Source organism: Leguminivora glycinivorella, chromosome 26, assembly GCF_023078275.1.
Source record: "Leguminivora glycinivorella isolate SPB_JAAS2020 chromosome 26, LegGlyc_1.1, whole genome shotgun sequence".
Classification (NCBI taxonomy): domain Eukaryota; kingdom Metazoa; phylum Arthropoda; class Insecta; order Lepidoptera; family Tortricidae; genus Leguminivora; species Leguminivora glycinivorella.
Genome location: NC_062996.1, coordinates 3897339 through 3916125, shown reverse-complemented (window position 1 = coordinate 3916125; position 18787 = coordinate 3897339). Strand labels below are relative to the sequence as shown.

The 18787-nt window shown below is 37.0% G+C and overlaps 1 protein-coding gene across 2 annotated transcripts in view; it reads left to right on the top strand.

The window, feature by feature from the left end:
- LOC125239941 (zinc finger protein 883-like) overlaps positions 1 to 17929 on the top strand; it is a 36475-nt gene extending 18546 nt beyond the window's left edge. Inside the window, exons 4-5 of one of the 2 annotated variants that reach the window (XM_048147723.1) lie at positions 15940 to 16250; positions 16587 to 17929. In XM_048147723.1, the coding sequence (XP_048003680.1) occupies positions 15940 to 16250; positions 16587 to 17567 (1292 nt within the window). In that variant the 3' untranslated portion in view covers positions 17568 to 17929. Of the gene's footprint in view, positions 1 to 15939 lie in introns of both variants that reach the window. The other variant, XM_048147722.1, reaches the window with a different exon arrangement.
- The last annotated feature ends 858 nt before the right edge of the window (positions 17930 to 18787 follow it).

Sequence of the window (18787 nt, the reverse complement as noted above, 5' to 3'; positions counted from 1 at the left end):
TGTAAAACTATTTAAATGTAAAGGTATTTTTGTAACACTCAACTGTAAAGGTATTTTTGACCTCGACTGTACATTAATATTTGGAAGAAGAATAATAAAGATCAGGAGATTTGTTATTCAGCGGACAGTTAAAGAAAATATGATCAATATTACCAACTTCAGTACCACAGTCGCATATAGGAGAATCTTTCATTTTAAAACTATGTAATTGCTCGGACGAACAAACACGACCTAATCTGAGTCTAATAATAATGCTAGTGTGTCTTTTCGAAAGAGATCTATTTTTGAAAAACCATGGACGGGATGGGATAGATGACTGAATTTCAGAAAAGAAGCATTTCTTAGCACGGGTCCATCGGGTAGCCCATTTTTTCTTCATGAACTCGAAGGGGATGTTCAGAATATCAGGCGAATATATTTAAAAAAACCGGCCAAGAGCGTGTCGGGACACGCTCAGTGTAGGGTTCCGTAGTTTTCCGTATTTTTCTCAAAAACTACTGAACCTATCAAGTTCAAAACAATTTTCCTAGAAAGTATTTATAAAGTTCTACTTTTGTGATTTTTTTCATATTTTTTAAACATATGGTTCAAAAGTTAGAGGGGGGGGACGCACTTTTTTTTCCTTTAGGAGCGATTATTTCCGAAAATATTAATAATATCAAAAAACGATCTTAGCAAACCCTTATTCATTTTTAAATACCTATCCAACAATATATCACACGTTGGGGTTGGAATGAAAAAAAAATCAGCCCCCATTTTACATGTAGGGGGAGTACCCTAATAAAACATTTTTTTCCATTTTTTATTTTTGCACTTTGTTGGCGTGATTGCTATACATATTGGTACCAAATTTCAGCTTTCTAGTGCTAACGGTTACTGAGATTATCCGCGGACGGACGGACGGACGGACAGACAGACATGGCGAAACTATAAGGGTTCCTAGTTGACTACGGAACCCTAAAAAGGAGTCATCCCCATCAAGAACAGCTTCTTTGGCGGCTATGTCCGCCTTCTCATTACCTACAATGCCCGAGTGACTAGGGATCCAAACAAATACTATCTCTAAGCCAGCAGAATGGCATTCAAAAATTTTGTTTTTTAGTTGACAAATAAGATAGCTACGTGCGAAATTCTTGAAAGGGCGTAACATAATAGACTGAATTGCACTGAGACAGTCAGAAAAAATTACGCATTTTGGCAACTTATGGACAAAGATATATTCTAGAGCTTTTAAGAGGGCCAAGCATTCACCAGAAAATACTGACGCTTCAGGAGGAAGTTTAAATTTTGCTAAGATATCCGAGTTTGATATGAGAAAAGCTGCCCCTACACAACCCTGATCCGATAATTTAGATGCATCAGTAAAAAAGAGCCGATGACCTGAATAGTATGAGTGAACAAACTTAGAGAAAGTCGAATTAGCAGAAGGAGACCCTTTATCTATGCCAATATTAGTTACGACTTTGGGTACATGCGTAAGAGCCTCGAAAGGAACAGAATAAATAGGTAGAGTAGAAGATTTCATAATAGGGGGTTTAAGAGCTGCTATTTTCACTAGACTATTAACCAAATTGGGTTGATCTTTATTACGCCAGTATGCTTTGCTTGACCCATATAATTGAAGAAGACGCAGTTTTGGAAGAAGAGGGTGAGAAGATAGTGCAGAGATACTAAATAAAAAGCGGTCTGCAAGAAGTTGCCGTCTTAAATCCAACGGAGGATCCACACATTCAACCTGGATAGCTCTGTTTGGAGAAGGCTTCATGGCACCCGTAACAATTCTGAGAGCCCTCATTTGAATACGTTCTAGCACAGTGAGAGCTGATTTATTACAGGGTTCGAATATAAAAGTACCAAAATCTAAAAGGCTGCGGATTAAAGCGTTATATAACAATTTTTGGGAATATGGGTGGGCTCCCCACCAAGCACCTGATAGGGCCTTAAGAATGTTAATATTCCTTTCGCATTTTTTAGCTATATAAGAAAGATGAGAAGAGCCCACAAATCGCCGATCAAAGAACACTCCAAGAAATTTAACAGAATCTACTAAGGGGATAGGCTCCTCATTAAAAACAAAACGACAGGCTGGAGTAATCAGACTTCTAGAGAACACAATGGCCGAACTTTTAGCTGAAGATAAGGAGAGACCATGCATATTTAACCATGAACCTAATGATACTAAAGCCCCATTAACCATTTCCACAGCACGAAGTGGACTTTTATCTGAGCAGTAGAGGACTACATCATCTGCATATTGTAACAATCTGCAAGCCCAATTTACCGACTTATCAAGGTCAAACGAATAAATATTAAAAGAATCGGGCTCAGGACTGAGCCCTGAGGTAGGCCTTTCCATGTGTGACGTACAGCCTTAACTTCACCCTGCCATCTCACGTTGATAATTCTGAACATCAGCAAATTACAAATAAAATTGACTACCTTAGGAGAGATATTCAGTTGGGACAATTTATCTCTAAGTACAGATAGAAGAACATTATCATACGCGGATGAGATGTCAAGAAAAACTGCAGCCATAGACTCACCCCTAGAGAATGATAACCGAATGTCAGTAGATAATATACTGTGACTATCAGTGATACTTTTTCCTTACTAAAACCAAACTGGAAACGAGGAAGAATACCTCGACTTTCCAAAAACCAATCCAGACGGTTTTTCAACAGATGCTCCATAATCTTACAAAGAGTGGACGAAAGGGCAATAGGGCGGTAAGATGAACCAAGATTGAGTCCTTGCCGGGTTTAGGAATCGGGATGACAAATTGTTCCTTCCAGGAGTCGGGGACAAGTCCAGAGCTAAAGAAGGTGTTAATAAGATCTAAGTAATAAGAGACAGCCGTCATACTAGATCTGGTTAAAAAGGAATATGAGAGACCATCGGGGCCGGGAGAAGAATCAGAAAGGGAGTTCATGACAAGTTGTAATTCGGAAAGATGAAAAGGAGAAGATAAGAAGTCATCATAATTAGGGAGTTCAGTATTCTTAGATGGAAGTTCAGACCAGTTAGGCACATAAGGAGGAGCCAGTTTATCGGAAAATTCATACAGCCAAGAAGGACAGTTAGAAAAGGACGAGGGCGGAGACGACGAGGAGCAGGCATTTCTGAAAGATTTAATACTGCGCCATACAACTGAAGGATGAGTGGCTGGAGATAAAGATTCGCAGAACTTTGTCCAACCATCTCTTTTTTTCGAAAGCAGTATTTTTTTAGTTTTGGCTTGCACCCTTTTTAAGTTCAGATAATTTTCCATGGTCATCTCAGACGAGAAAGCCCTTTCTGCAGATTTTCTATCCTTAACCAGAGAGGTACACTCGGAATCCCACCAGGGAGGAGAAGGGCGACGATTAGAAGAAACATTCTTGAGGGGTATGGCTACTTCGGCTGAATCCAATAAAACCTGGCAAAAAAGGTTATAGCAATGTAGACAGTTGGATCGAGAGACAGGCGGCAAAGACTTCATTTTATTTTTTGTAAGAATAGAGAAAAGGGGCCAGTCAGCCATAGCTAACTTAAACTTTTGAAGAGGAGGGGGAGCCGAAGGAGGTTGGAAGCTAGAAGAATAAGTAATAAGCAAAGGAAAGTGGTCACTCCCAAAACTAAAAGGCAGAACATCCCAGGAAAGAAGAGAAGACAGGGAAGGTGAACAAATAGAGATGTCAACTGCTGAGGGATTCTGAGACGGAGCGGTGCGTCGAGTAGGACGACCATCGTTTAGAACACACAAATTAAACGAGTCCATAAACTGGAGCATTTTTCGACCTGATGCATTGGTGAGATGAGAACCCCAAAGAGAGTGGTGGCAATTGAAATCACCTAACATAAGATAAGGACCAGGGACATTATCCAAGAGAGACCAAAAGTCATTAATAATAGTAGCAGAGGGGTGAGGTGAGGAATATATACAGATATTACTGTAAAGTTGAAAATTTTACATGCAACGATATAAAGAGAAGGGTGAGATGGGATGTTAAAGAGGGAGAAGTCAATATCTTTCCGAATCAAAAGGGCACAGCCATCGTGACCTTTTGGATTATCCTGTCTTAGACATACATAATTTGGACAGTTAAAATGAGAATCAGGTTTTAACCAGGTTTCAGAAATAGCTAAACAGACAGGATTGTATTTCCGAATGACATACAGAAGATCAGTCTTGTTACGACTGATGCTCCTGATGTTCCACTGGATAAAATTGACCGCCATTTTCATAAGGCCCACAGACAGGGCCACTGGAAAGGAAGGGAGATAAATCCTTTAAAATACTGGCAACGTTGGACGGTAGAGAGATAGCATTTTGCTGAAGAGTAGATACAAGAGATGAGATCACCGAATAGAGCGTAGGTAAAATATGGACCAAAGAAAACAGTTCAGTCGGCGCTGGTGCAACTGGAGAAGAACATTGGCTACTAAATGGACCATTCCTAAACATAACCCCATTAGCAGGTTGAGGAGCATTGTAGTCTGCTACTAAGGCCCTGTGAGATTTCTCATCATACCCATGAGGATTAGATGGGGCAGGAGTTTTTTTTGAATTAAAACAGTTTTTTTATAAGACTTCGTTTGAGCAGCTTCATTGTACGGTCTGCGAGCTTTAGGAATCTTTCTATCCGCCTCCTGATAGGATAAACTTTCATCTCCCATTATTCTTTTTATCTGTTGTTGCCTGATGAATTCGGAACAAACCTTGTCCGTAGCACAATGTTTACCTAAGCAGTTAAGGCAGGATGGGACAGCCGAACAGGTACTGCCTTCATGAGGCTGAGCACATTTGGAACAACGAGGACGAGACCGGCATTGCGCCCGAACATGGCCGAAGCGACAGCACTTGAAACATTGCACAGTAGGGAAATAATATTGAACCACGTCCAATGCACAGCTGAATAAAAACACTTTGTCCGGGAGAATTTGGCCGTCAAACGTCAGAACTACAGTTTCTGATGGGGCCCATTGAGTGGAATTGTCGGAAGGATTCCTTTTTTAAAGTTTAATCGTCTCGCCTTTACAACCTTACCACAACCGAAAGGAGTGGAAATTAAATTTGGTAGGTCCTCGTTCGATAAGTCAGTCGGGATGTTACGTGCAATACCCGTTTTGGTGACGTGGTATGAAGGAATGAATTTCTTGCAATTATTAGTGGCCAATGAGCACGACAAAAACTGATTAGCCCCGGCAGCGGATAAAAATTCTACACTCAGCCTATTTCTTCCAATTTTTTTAATTCCACCATCCTTCAGGTTAGATATGCCATTTGTATACAGAAATTGGCCAAATTTCACCGGATGCATGTAGGCACCGGAGTCCGCCTCCGAAGCCTCGCGAGCCACATGCACGATGTATGGACCTTTATCTGAGTCATTGTATAGGTTTCTGGACTGAAACTGAGGAACAGATCTGTCCGAAGATTTCTTTTCCGAGTTTTCTCTAACAGGCTCACTATCAGAAGAAATTGGGATGTTCGACTGAGCAACTATTTCAGAAGGCGGATGTTGGTCGGTACGAGGAATCTTACATGAATCGTCATGTTCGTCCGAGTTAGAAATGTCAGATTTCATATCCCTTTTTTTTAGATCTATGGTCCTTGTTGGTGTGAGTAATATTAGAAGAGGAGGATGATTTAATTATCTTACCTAACGAAACGACAGCCTGAGTTTCTTCCACCTCCATATGACATGCCGGTGAAGGCGGGTTTACAATAATCCCAAGGATCCCTGGGTCAAACTGATCTGACTCCATTTTAGAGAGAGGAAAGAAGAGGGCAACTGCCTCACATCCGAGAAGTTGCCGTCTTCTCCCGATAACTTAAATAACTACACTATTAACACTAAAACTAATATTATACAATACAATAATAACAAAACACAGACAAAACAGGTATTACCCTTTAAAAAGACCGCTTTTGGTCAAAAAATCCAAAATTTAGTTTTCCCGCGCGTGCACCACTCGAACGCCCGAAGCAGAAAAAAAAACCGATCGGGCTCGTTCAGAGCAGACGTGTCGCCAAATTTGCTTCAATGACATTTGTTTTTGACACTGGAAATCATATACGGATACAAAAAGATTGCCAGTGCTATGAATGTATTCAAAAGGAATAAGGTAAATAAATATCGTCACGTCTAAAAGAGTCTCGGTTTAAAATCGTTTTTTTTTTAACTTGTTGGACTTTATTTTCATTATACTGGTCACATTATTTAGTGTGTCAGTGTGAGTAACATTCTCTTTCCCGAAGAGACATTCAGTGTGGCGTATGAAAAAACTAACAGAACTATTATTTACTAGTCATACTAGTTATGAAAAAAAAGCTGCACTTTTAGATGGAAGCAAGCCGCTTTGCATGGTGATAGTAGACATCATAGTAAACGATTTTTTTCGAGGATATCGAAATTTCATCCCTTAGGAAGCCGAGCGCAGCGAGGTGTTTTATGAAAATGAATAAAATTTTATCTTTTTATCATATGGTCCGATTTTGACAAATCGTATCTCAAATGAAAGGTATTGATTTGAGTAATTTAAAAAAAAATACAAAGAAAAAAAATTTGAAAGAAAAGTAACAAAAAAATTGAAAAATGTAAATTTACGTCTCGCACTGAATAACTTCAAAGAATGACAGACAAAATGTACAATGTCGATATACGAGTTTTTTTTAATCGAAGACAGATAAATTCATAATTGAAAACTAAAAACCGCATCGAAATCGGATCAGTAGTTTTCAAAGTACAAGTTGCCAAAGTTGGAAAAGTTTAGTTTATATGATCACTTTGCAATTCCTTTGCCAGAAAGTCAGAAATAATCTATTTTTCTTAGACATAAAAGTACACAGTGACAGTACACCTCAAAATAAAAGTTTTTTTCTCGAGGATATCATAATTTAAGCCCTTAGAAGGACGAGCGTAGTGAGGACTATTAAAAACTGTTAAAAAAAATCTATTATTTTTGTGCTTTGTCCGATTTTGACAAAAAATTTGTCAATTGAAAGGTATTGTTTAATGTAATCGAAAAAAAAATTAAAAACAAAATTGCTAAAAACGTGTAAGAAAAAATTAAAAAAAACTTAAATTTTCGTATCACGCTGAATAACTGCTAAGAACGACAGATAAGATATACAATGTCGATATATGAGTTTTTACAATCAAAGACAAATAAATTCATAATTATAAACTGAAAACCGAATCGAAATCGGATCAGTAGTTTTTAAGATACAAGTTGCCAAAGTTGGCTTAGTTTGTTTATATGGTCGCTTTTAAATTATTCAGCCAAAAAGTCAGAAATAATATATTTTTTAATACAGTTGCTCAAAAAGAGCCCGTTTTTTGGCTGTTTAGCGTGCGAGAAGTTGTATTTTACGAACTAGTGCGTAAAAAGTATATACGTTCCATTTCACGACTACTTACCGAACTGTTTTCATATTAGTCTAGTTTTAGTAAACTAGATTATTAATTATTAATTAATTATTGCGATTATTGTCTTAGTAGACAGAATAAAACTATAAACATACTATTAAGTGATTAATATTTAAAACGTTAATATTTCATATGTAATTGTTTACTTTTAGTCATACTAAACATAATTTATAAAATGGTTTATACTTTGAAAAATCGGTCATAATGAGTCGTGTAAACAGAACATGATTGGAACGAAACGCGTCTTCTACTGTCAAAGTAGAGGCGTCTACCATGTTTTAACTTAATGCACGTTCAAAAAACCTCAATATGTTACGCGATTTGTCATAATTATTTTACGTTATTTGCAATACGTCGGGGCATAAAGCATAAATGGATCGATTAAATTAAAATGTAGTTGTACATTAAACAATCGTCCCAAATCGTAAATGTTTATGTTTTTATGGCACCCAATGAAATAAATTATGTTAGATGAATAGCAAACTCGAAAATATGCACGCAAGTTTAAAAGCTTCAAAAATACGCCTTTGAATTGTCAAATAATCCGTCAATGTCCATGGGAAAAGTGATAGTTCGTATGGTTCGGATTGTTTTATTTCGTTGTAAGTAAGTAGTAGTGTTTTTTCGCAACTGTATTAAAAAACTTCGTTCGTCACACGTGCGAGAATGTCATTCTTCACTCGTCCCGAGATTTGCCACTCGCGTGCCGCTCGTGGCAAAATGTCTCGGGACTCGTGTAGTAATGACATACTTCTCGCACTTATAACGAAATGTACTATTTCTTACACTAAGAGTATGTATTGATAGAAGACATCATAATAAATGATTTTCGCTGAGGATATAAAAAATTCATCCCTTGGAAAGCCGAGCGTAGCGATGTCTGTTACGAAAAACAAAAAAAAGGCAGTTTTTTTTAATTGGATCGTCTTTCTAAGGGTTTCTAAGGAATGAAATTTTTATATCCTTGTAAAAAAATGTTTACAATGATGTCTGTTACCTATGCATACTTTTAACTGTAAGAAAAATATAATGTTTCCTTTGAGTAATTATGTTAACTAGAGAGGGCACCTCAACTTGATTTTGTGTAACAACACTTAGAGCCGATCGGCACAAACGCGCTTAGTCTGTGCCGAACGGCTGTGGTAGATTGACGTATCGCAATGAAAAATATTTCGTCTAAATAATGCCGTCATGTGTAGTTAGGTACTGTACAAACTGCTCAGGAAAATCTAACAAAAGCCAAGGAGTGACTTTTCATACGTAGGTTAACTGCAATTTTGTTTAAACACGCTTATTTTAAAAAAAATGTATCAATATAAACTCATGCCGAAGCGCCATGTTGCGGCGGCCATGTTTCGTTGAAACCAAAGAGTAAAAAATGCAACAAAAGCAGACGTGACAATATTGCAAGTTAGTTCAAGTTTCCTATCATACATTAAATTATATATATTTATCGACGCAAAAAAGGTTATTTAATTATTATTGTCAGAATTGCACAGTTTTCCGACATGTCGGTCTATAACAGATTCTCAATACGCGTGTCGAATTTCATGTGAGTATGTAAATGTAAGTGCAGTACCTAACCTATCTGAATGAATTTGGGTAGGTAGACGGTCAAGCAAATTATGAGAGTATAAAAACGCGCGAAATTAAAATTTTCTATGGGACGATAAACCCGCGCCCATACATACATGGATGTAGATAAAGTTATGTATGCGACTATACATAATTAGGCGTTAAAACACTCATGTTATCTTATTAACACAACAAAAACAACACTCATGTTTTAATGCCTACCATTATGCAAATGTCACATCAATAACTAATATCCAGTTGCGGCTACGTGTACACATGTACGCTCGTCAGTCCGTATGCAGCTTTATATGTGGGCATTTAAAAAAATTGGGACTCACAGAGTTGTTAAAAAAAAGTTAAATCGCTGTCAGTTTTGCAACGATAATTATTAAGCATGAAATTTCAATAAAAACATCGTTTTTGTTTTAATTATGTAAATTATACTAAGCTATAATCTAAATTCAGAACGTGAAAAAAGTTTAGTTTTAAATACACATTTCAAGCTTGATTGTCGTTACAAAACTAACAGCGATTTATGTTTTTTGTTAACAACTCACGCTAATTGAGAGTCATAAATTAAAAAAATGCCCATGTAAACCCATGTCACTTCTATACTACGACTTCTAATCTATGCACTCTATGCAGGGCTCATCATTGCGACCGACAGGTCGTAAGCGCCGAGTAAAATCGTAGTGCTTGCGACGTTACGGAAGCAGGCCATTGGTTCACACCCCGCCCCCTCGCCCCGCCTTCAGCTTACAGGCTGTGACACGTTCGTTGTTTGCTATAGCTCCTCTATACGAAGTAATACTTACTCAATGAATGTTTCTGACTTTCTGGCTAAGGAATTTATAAGCGACCATATAAACAAACTAAGCCAACTTTGACAACTTGCATCTTAAAAACTACTGATTCGATTTCGATTCGGTTTTTAGTTTATAATTGTGCATTTATTTGTCTTTAATTTAAAAAAATCATATATTGAAATTATACACCGTGTCTACCGTTTTTTGCGATTATTCAGTGTTATACGAAAATTAAGGTTTTTTTTTATAAAAAATCTTACATTTTTTTCCAATTTTTTTCAATATTTTTTTTAAGTTACATAAAGCAATACCTTTCAAATGAAACATGTTTTGTCAAAATCGGACGACGTACAAAAAAATGAAATTTTTTTTTCGGTTTTCGTAACCGACCTCGCTACGCTCGTCGTTCTAAGGGATGAAATTATAATATCCTCTGAATTTTTAATTTTATTTTGATGTATACTGTTACTATGTATTTTTCTGTGTCAGAAAAACATATTATTTCTGACTTTCTGGCAAAAGAATTTCAAAGTGGCCATATAAAGCGATCTTTCCCGACTTTGGCAACTTGTATCTTAAAAAATGCTAATCTGATTTCGATGCGGTCTTCAGTTTTCAACTAAAAATTTATCTGTCTTCGATTAAAAAAAACTCGTATATCGACATTGTACATTTTGTCTGTCATTCTTTGAAGTTATTCAGTGAGAGACGAAAATTTACTTTTTTTATTTTTTTCTTACTTTTCTTTCAATTTTTTCTTCTTTGTATTTTTTTTTAAATTACTCAAATCAATACCTTTCATTTGAGATACGTTTTGTCAAAATCGAACGATACAATAAAAAGATAGAATTTTTTTAATTTTCATAAAACACCTCGCTACGCTCGGCTTCCTAAGGGATGAAATTTCGATATCCTCAGAAAAAATCGTTTACTATGATGTCTACTATCACCATGCAAAGCGGCTTGCTTCCATCCAAAAGTGCAGCTTTTGGCCAAAAATTCTCCATAACAAGTATGACTATACGTAAATGGCGAAATTATATTCTGTCAAACAAGTCTGTCAGTAAATAAGAACTAAGAAAACTATAGGTATCCTTTTCTCTAGCACTCTAAAGAAAAGGATGCATATAGTTTTCTTTGTTCTTATTTACTGACAGACTTGGTTGACAGAGTATATTAATTGTAATAATATATTATCTTATCACAAAATTGTTCTGTATGATTTACCTTCTTACGTTCAATATAATTTTTAAATGGTGTTTGCACACGGGGCAAATAACCTTAGATTCAGACAACTTTAACTAAATTTTGAAAATTATTATTTTAATGAATAATTCTGTATATGGCAACAATTTTACATGTAAACTGACTGTCAACCTCTGTTCATACATAACCTCAACCTTTGTCTCAGTGCATTTATAACGGATGTTATAATGGCTAAACCGATCAGGAACAGTGAATTATTTTAATTCATTCGGAAAAGGGTTTAACCATTTATAATTAGAATAAACGAAGCACTGTTTTTACACCAGAGTTGTTTTGATTTTATATGGTGTTTGCACAAATTTATTTTGAAAAATAATCGGAGTCAATTCGTGTGAGATGGTAATACTAAATTGACACTGTCCGCAATCTAAACACGCGGAAGCGTGTCAAGTCAAGTTCAAGTAACCGAACTGGCAGACAACATCGTGTGTAATATTACACGAACTATTTGGAGTCTCTATGGGCGTCCTCACAACAAAAACTATTTCAAATAAACGTCTTAAATTTGGCTCTTATATTTGTGACATACATATTATGTGCCTGTCGTGTTTGTTTCACCGGATGGTCTGATCGGAAGATTAGACCATTTCGTTGGATCTCCTTCTTGTTTATGTCTTATTATTTGTAACGTTTATTTTGTGTGTGTGTTAACGAATAAATTAATTATATTCTATTCTATTATAAAAGTTATAAGAAATGATATTTTATGTCATCAATTGTCATAAAACATTTGGAGGACTGCCATTGAACTTGGCACCCGTTTAGATCTCACTGCTTTTGTCGTTGACGCCAACAACCAAGGCATATATAATATTGAACTTGGCTCATATTTCCCTTTTTTGGTTTTGATGGGATTTTAACGTTACAACTGATCTTCAGTGAAACTATAGACCTGTCTTAAGTTCCTCTCACTTAGGTCACTGACCTCTTCCAGTAAATTGCGGTAGTGTGCGAAAAGTATGTTGGTGAGTGTGACGTGCGTTAGTGTGTGTAAATGGGGTAATTTGACAGATACTGAATTTTTACCCATCGTGACGGGCTCTTAACGGTGCCCAGCTATGGGCATGGGGTCTCATCCGGAACAGTGCAAAATTATTTCCAAATAGAAATCATAGATGGCGCTAAGTGTCACGATTATTATTTTTTTATCAAATAGATTTAAAGGTATTTGAAGCGTCATAAATTAAGTACATTATAAATTAAATACAAACATCGATGACAACACAAATTTAATGCATTATTTTAGAAATTTTCAAAGAAATAATATCACGTAATATATTGCTACTGACTATGACGCAACAACGTGAACAACCTGCGCGCGACAGTATCGAGCTACCTAAATTTTATTGCATATTGTCACTAGATGGAGCTGTCACTATCTACAGTATACTGCCAACGAAACGGTGCGATTGTGTGCGTTCCGTTCATTGAGATATATGTACTACGTACTATAGGCGACGTTGCCAGACGGAAACTCTGCACAAGCTGACAAATGCGCGGAGTGCGCGAAGCGGTAATTTACGCATAGAGTAGCAAGTCCACCATCAGATGTGACACATTATTATATTCCGCCTGTCAAAATTATTTATTTATTTATTTACAACTTAAAAAATACAAAGTAAGCGATCACTGCCGCCCATGGACACCCGAAACACCAGGGGTGTTGGAGATGCGTTGCCGGCCTTTAAGATGGGTGTACGCTCTTTTCTTGAAGATATATCTTCTTCCTTAAAATACAAATATATACTTATATATAATAATATATATATAGTGCGGTGCTAAAAGTACAATTTTACTCAATAACTATTAACAATCAATAAACAAATTAACTTTTTTTTTATATTATAGTAACATAATTCATAAAGTAGTAAGTAGTTACCTAATAATTTTCCAAATTGAAATAAATATATTTCGCAAATCTATTAGAGGTGAAACACATTAGTAGGAACAATGAAAATGGCACATCTGCGCGGTTAACTTTTTAGTCTATGATTGCGTCACCAAAATCGCGCAGCCTCGCTCCCGCTCGCGTGTTCGTAGAATATTCAGCTGTCAGCCGATAATATTTGTTTGTGTACGTTGTACGTTAATAATGTAGGTATACGTTTGTAGTAGTGTGCGTGACAAAAATGTCGTCTATTTCTATTAAACAGCTGCCAATGATCGAAATTCAAATTAGTTGAACAATTTCCATTGAAAAAAAAAAGTTTGTAATGCATCGGTCCGAATTGTGGATACTAGTTTTATCATCTTTTAGTAGATACAATTGAATGTAAAATTATTTATTTTGCCTGACACTCTTGAGTATTTTTTATGCCGTTATTTTAATTTTACAATATAATATTTGGAAGATAGTGCTTATAATTATTAAATATAAAACATTTTTTAAATACTTTTTGATACAAAATCATACTTCATTGATTTGGAACAATGCTTTTTATCGGACCTACAGTCAACCAATTGGAACCCTAGGCCACTGTAGAACTATGTCATAGTAACGTTATAAATCAGATTGTAAGAAACCTCTTACTGCTTGTCATTTTGACATGGTTGTAGAGTGGCCTAGGGTTCCAATTGGTTGACTGTACATCCGACACTATCGGAAGCGTTTATCGGATGTAGAATGTCGATCTGACACCCGATATCGGATCGGATAATGTGAAAACGGCCTAAGCATTAACCGTTAGTGCGTTTTCACACTATCCGATCCGATATCGGATGTAGGACCGATATCCCATACATTGAAGCCGCCATCTTTGATTTTTGCCTTTGAAATCCTTCCGACATTTGCCACATGCACGACCGATGCGATGCATGCGAAATCAAACCTTATCGATATGGAAGTATGAGACGCGACGATTGCCGACTGGCTAGGATTTCCGAACGCACACGAATGCGCGCTCGGTCGCCGATCTGCGGCGGAGTGGGCCTAGACCTCGACGCGACGCCGCACTTGCGTCGCGCGAAGCGCAACAGCATTTTAAAACATTATTATTGTACAAATATAATTATTTATTAACCACATCAGCCCCCCCCCCCCCCCCCCCCCCCCCGACCAAACCAAACCAAAACACACTACATTTTTGCATTTTTCCCCTCGCTAGGTCGGAAACACGCGTTTTGTCCTTCAATACCAGCAGGTAAAAACCCAGTAGTGGATAAAGTAATTTGACCTTGAATATAGTCATATAGTGAATCTAGTGATGACGATGTTTTACCACCTGTGGAACTCCTGGAAGCAGTGATAAACGCGTTTTTTGCGTTGTACTTTCCTCGCTATAGTGAGGGAAAATGTTGTTGTGTATCGTGGTTCAACTATAGAATACTTTCGCTTGCTCGTTTTTCAATTCCACACTCGCCGTTAAAATAAAACTTTGCACTGTTGTATAACAAATAACTATGTATTTTATATTTTTGAATATATTTTTTCAAACTGGCACTTAAAAAGAGTTTAAACGTTTTTTTTTTCTAAAAAACAAAATTTTTCAACAAAGGTTTTACTTTTCACTTTTCGTCATTTATCAATGAGAAAGGACCTTTTGTAGTAAGAAACAATACGATTTTTTTTATGTAAAAACGGCCTAAGGGTTACCAAGGCTCGATCGGCGCGCCCATAGTTCTGTGGGCGCGCCTAGTGGACGCCAGGCTTAAATTGTCTGGTCTTGGTGTTTTAATAATTTTATGTGTTTATAGTCGTAATTTATTTGCGAAGTATTAATTTTATATCTGTATTTTTAAATTACACTATGTTGTGGTACCGGGAAGCATATTTTAACTTAAAAGGACGTAATGACAACATTTCATACCATGTTTCAGAAAATAAATAGTTTCGGAGTTTAAATTAAGTTTGCAGTGTTTGCACAATTTTATGAATAAAAATATTACTCTCGAAAATGTTTTATCAAATACGTACTTCACATTTTGTTCATTATGTTTACTACATGTACATTCTTAGCTATTATACTTATGTATTTCTTACATAATAATATTCATTTCCATATTTCTACGCGGCTACTTTAGAGTGCTTTAAATTTTAACAAATCAATGCATCCTTTGGTCGGGGGCTGGGGCCTCTCAACTCAAGGTCGCCGGCGCCGTGGTCGCGGGGCGCGGGGCGTGGGGCGCGGGGTGGGGCGCCGCGGATCTCGTTCATTCAATTCCGCTTGCATGTGTTGCGGACAGAGCGAGTATATTATACGTACGCGGCGAGCACACATACAAGCCGCACGGCAACGCCATCTAGTAATGTTCGACTTTAAACGTCCATGTGACGTTATAGGTTTAGTGCGTGAAAGCTAAAACAGATGTCGCAAGATGTTGCAGTTTGATGACTATTTCGACGTAGGATACTGATAAGAGTTTTGTTGGCCACGCGTGGCTACTGGCGCCATCTAGCTCTTTGAGTGTGGATTAAATTTAGCCTACAGGTCTAGAATACTTAGGACGGCGCCCATTTTTAGTATGGGATTAGGTATCTGTACTAGTATTATTTGATCTGTGCTATGGGTTTAAATATCAAAAATAGCCTTATAGACCGTTTCGTTTTCATGTTTACTTCTGATTCAAGAGAGGGACGGGACAGGGAGAAGGGATAGGGATTTTTACATGTCTCTGTTTAGCCCGATGGTTGACTGGTAGAGAATGCCATTAGGCATTAAGTACGCCATTTGTACATTTTTGTTTTATTTCACTCTCTTCAGTCCACATACGTTCCCTTCTTGTGGCCTACATCGGAGGGTTTCGCTTGGCTCTCCTAACCAGCCACTCCTGTATGTATATGCGGACTTGACGCGGCGCAGCCTCGCCGCCCGCCGCCGCTGTCGTCCAACCGTCTAACCAAACTCAGCGTCAACTCAAATCCAGACATGCTTTTGTTTCAGTCTCCCCGCGCGCGAGCCAACCCGTCACTGTGCAGCGAGAGCCCCGCACACAACGCTACATTTGCGACACTTGCCAGGCGCACTTCACTCACAAGTCTACGTTACTGACACATATACAGAACCTTTGCAAACAAAGAAACAAACGTGAAACCCTCTTAGTTAAACACAATGAAAAGAAACCATATGTATGTAACGTGTGTAACAAGCGCTTTGCTCAAAGAAGGAGTTTACAATGTCATGAGAACGCTCACAGAGGAGTAAAGCCACATGTATGTAAGATTTGTAACAAGAGATTTACTCATAAAGTGAGTTTAAAATATCATGAGAGTACTCACAGTGGAGTGAAGCCATATGTATGTACGGTTTGCAACAAGCAGTTTAAAACTACAGGGCATTTAAAAAATCATGAGAATATTCACAGTGAAGTGAAGCCATATGAATGTAAAGTTTGTAACAAGCGGTTTACATCTACATCTAATTTAAAAAGTCATGAGACTACTCACAGTGGAGTGAAGCCATATGTATGTAAGGTTTGTAACAAGGGGTTTAGATCTACAGGGCATTTAAAAAGTCATGAGAATATTCACAGTGAAGTGAAGCCATATGAATGTAAAGTTTGTAACAAGCGGTTTATATCTACATCTAATTTAAAATATCATGAGAGTACTCACAGTGGAGTGAAGCCATATGTATGTACGGTTTGCAACAAGCAGTTTAAAACTAAAGGGGATTTAAAAAATCATGAGAATATTCACAGTGAAGTGAAGCCATATGAATGTAAAGTTTGTAACAAGCGGTTTACATCTACATCTAATTTAAAAAGTCATGAGACTACTCACAGTGGAGTGAAGCCATATGTATGTAAGGTTTGTAACAAGGGGTTTAGATCTACAGGGCATTTAAAAAATCATGAGAATACTCACAGTGAAGTGAAACCATGTGTATGTACGGTTTGTAACAAGGGGTTTGCATCAACAAGTGAATTAAAACGTCATGAGAATATTCACAGTGAAGTGAATCCATATGTATGTAAAGTTTGTAACAAGCCGTTTACATCTATATGGAATTTAAAAAGTCATGAGAATACTCACAGTGGAGTGAAGGCACATGTATGTAAGGTTTGTAACAAGGGGTTTACACTAAAGTCGAGTTTAAAACGTCATGGGATAACGCACCATGTTGTCAAAGCACATACAGCACAAGAAAAGAGAGGAATTAAATCATACAGTTGTGAAGAATGTAATGAAGGATTTACAAGAGAAGTTTATTTAGATATACATAGGAAAAGAGCCCACGATGGAGCCATGTCATACAAAGGTTTAGCCTATGACGTGCATTTAACACGAAAAGAGGCTACAGAAAATCATGAATCAACTCGGCCGAATAATGAAAAAAGTAACAAACATACATATGATGGAAATAGTTCAGATAGGCATATTGGAGTGAAGCCATACACTTGTGAAGAGTGTAAGAACCAGTTTGCATCACAGTCGGAGTTAGACAGACACAAGAGGATCCACTCCGGAGAGGAGTCGTACGAGTGCGAGATATGCGAATCTTTATTCTTCGATGAAGCCAGTTTAATAACTCATGTTAATTCCCATGCGGGCAGAATCGCAAAAAAGTAATGAGTTGGTTCTTAAAATAGTAAGGTAACTCTGCTTAATGGGACCAGACATCCTAGTGTTGGTCGATTACTCAGATCAAACACTATATTTTGCTGTCGTCGTGTTCAAAAGCATGCGTGGGATCATAGCTTCCGAACGGATGAACCAATTTAGTTTGTTTTTGTTTCATAGTTGTCGACTCGTTGCGTTTGTATGTATGTTTACTTTACATAGTGTGCCTTACAGAAATAATAACCTAACATAACCACAAAATTAAAATTTTAATAAATCCCACGATCGCGACATAGTGGACCGATTTTCATGAAACATGGCTAAGAACACTCCCGACTAACTCAGCTTTCAGACAAAAAAAAACTAAATAAAATTGGTTCATCCATTCGAGAGCTACGATGCCACAGACAGACACGTCAAAGTTATAACACCCCGTCGTTTTTGCGTCGGGGGTTAAAAATTGGAAAACCAAGGTTTCGGAATAATGTTTATAACATATGTTTACGTTGGTACCTATTATTTAAGCTTATTTAATGCTAATACAATTTTTCGGAAATGCAAAGGGTTTTTAGTATTTTTTTTTTTGTCGTTTTTAGGGTTCCGTACCAAAAAGGTACGAAAGGAAACCCTTTTGGCGACGCTCTGTCCGTCTGTCTGTCTGTCTGTCACATTTCTATATATCTCGAGAACTATTTATGCTATCGATTTGGAATTTGGAACAGTTATAAACATTTTAAACCTCTACAAGCTATTATTATATAGTATTATTAAAAAAAAAATTAATTAATTTATAGAAAATGGCCAAAATGGAAGGGGGGCAAACTGTAAATGTCAAGTTACTAGGTGAAGTGGGGTATCTTTAGAAAGAGCTCAAATTGGTCATATCAAAACTATTTTTTATAATTTTTTTGTTATGAAAAAAAAGTAATTACGAAGGAAAATGTAAAAAATAAATACCGCCCCGTTAGAACATTTCTTACCAGAGGCCCATTTCTTAAAACTGAAAGTTACAACCGAAAGTTTCTTTCCAACTTAAACATATTATACATATATATTAGACATTGACAACCACTTGTAAATTGTAACTTGTAGCTTCAAGAAATTGGCCCCTGAAACTCAAAACTGAAAGTTACAAGCGGAAGTCTCTGTCCAACTTGTCATATTAGACATTGATGTATCATAGGTATATAGTCTAAGCATATTAGACATTGACTTGTAGCTTCGAGAAA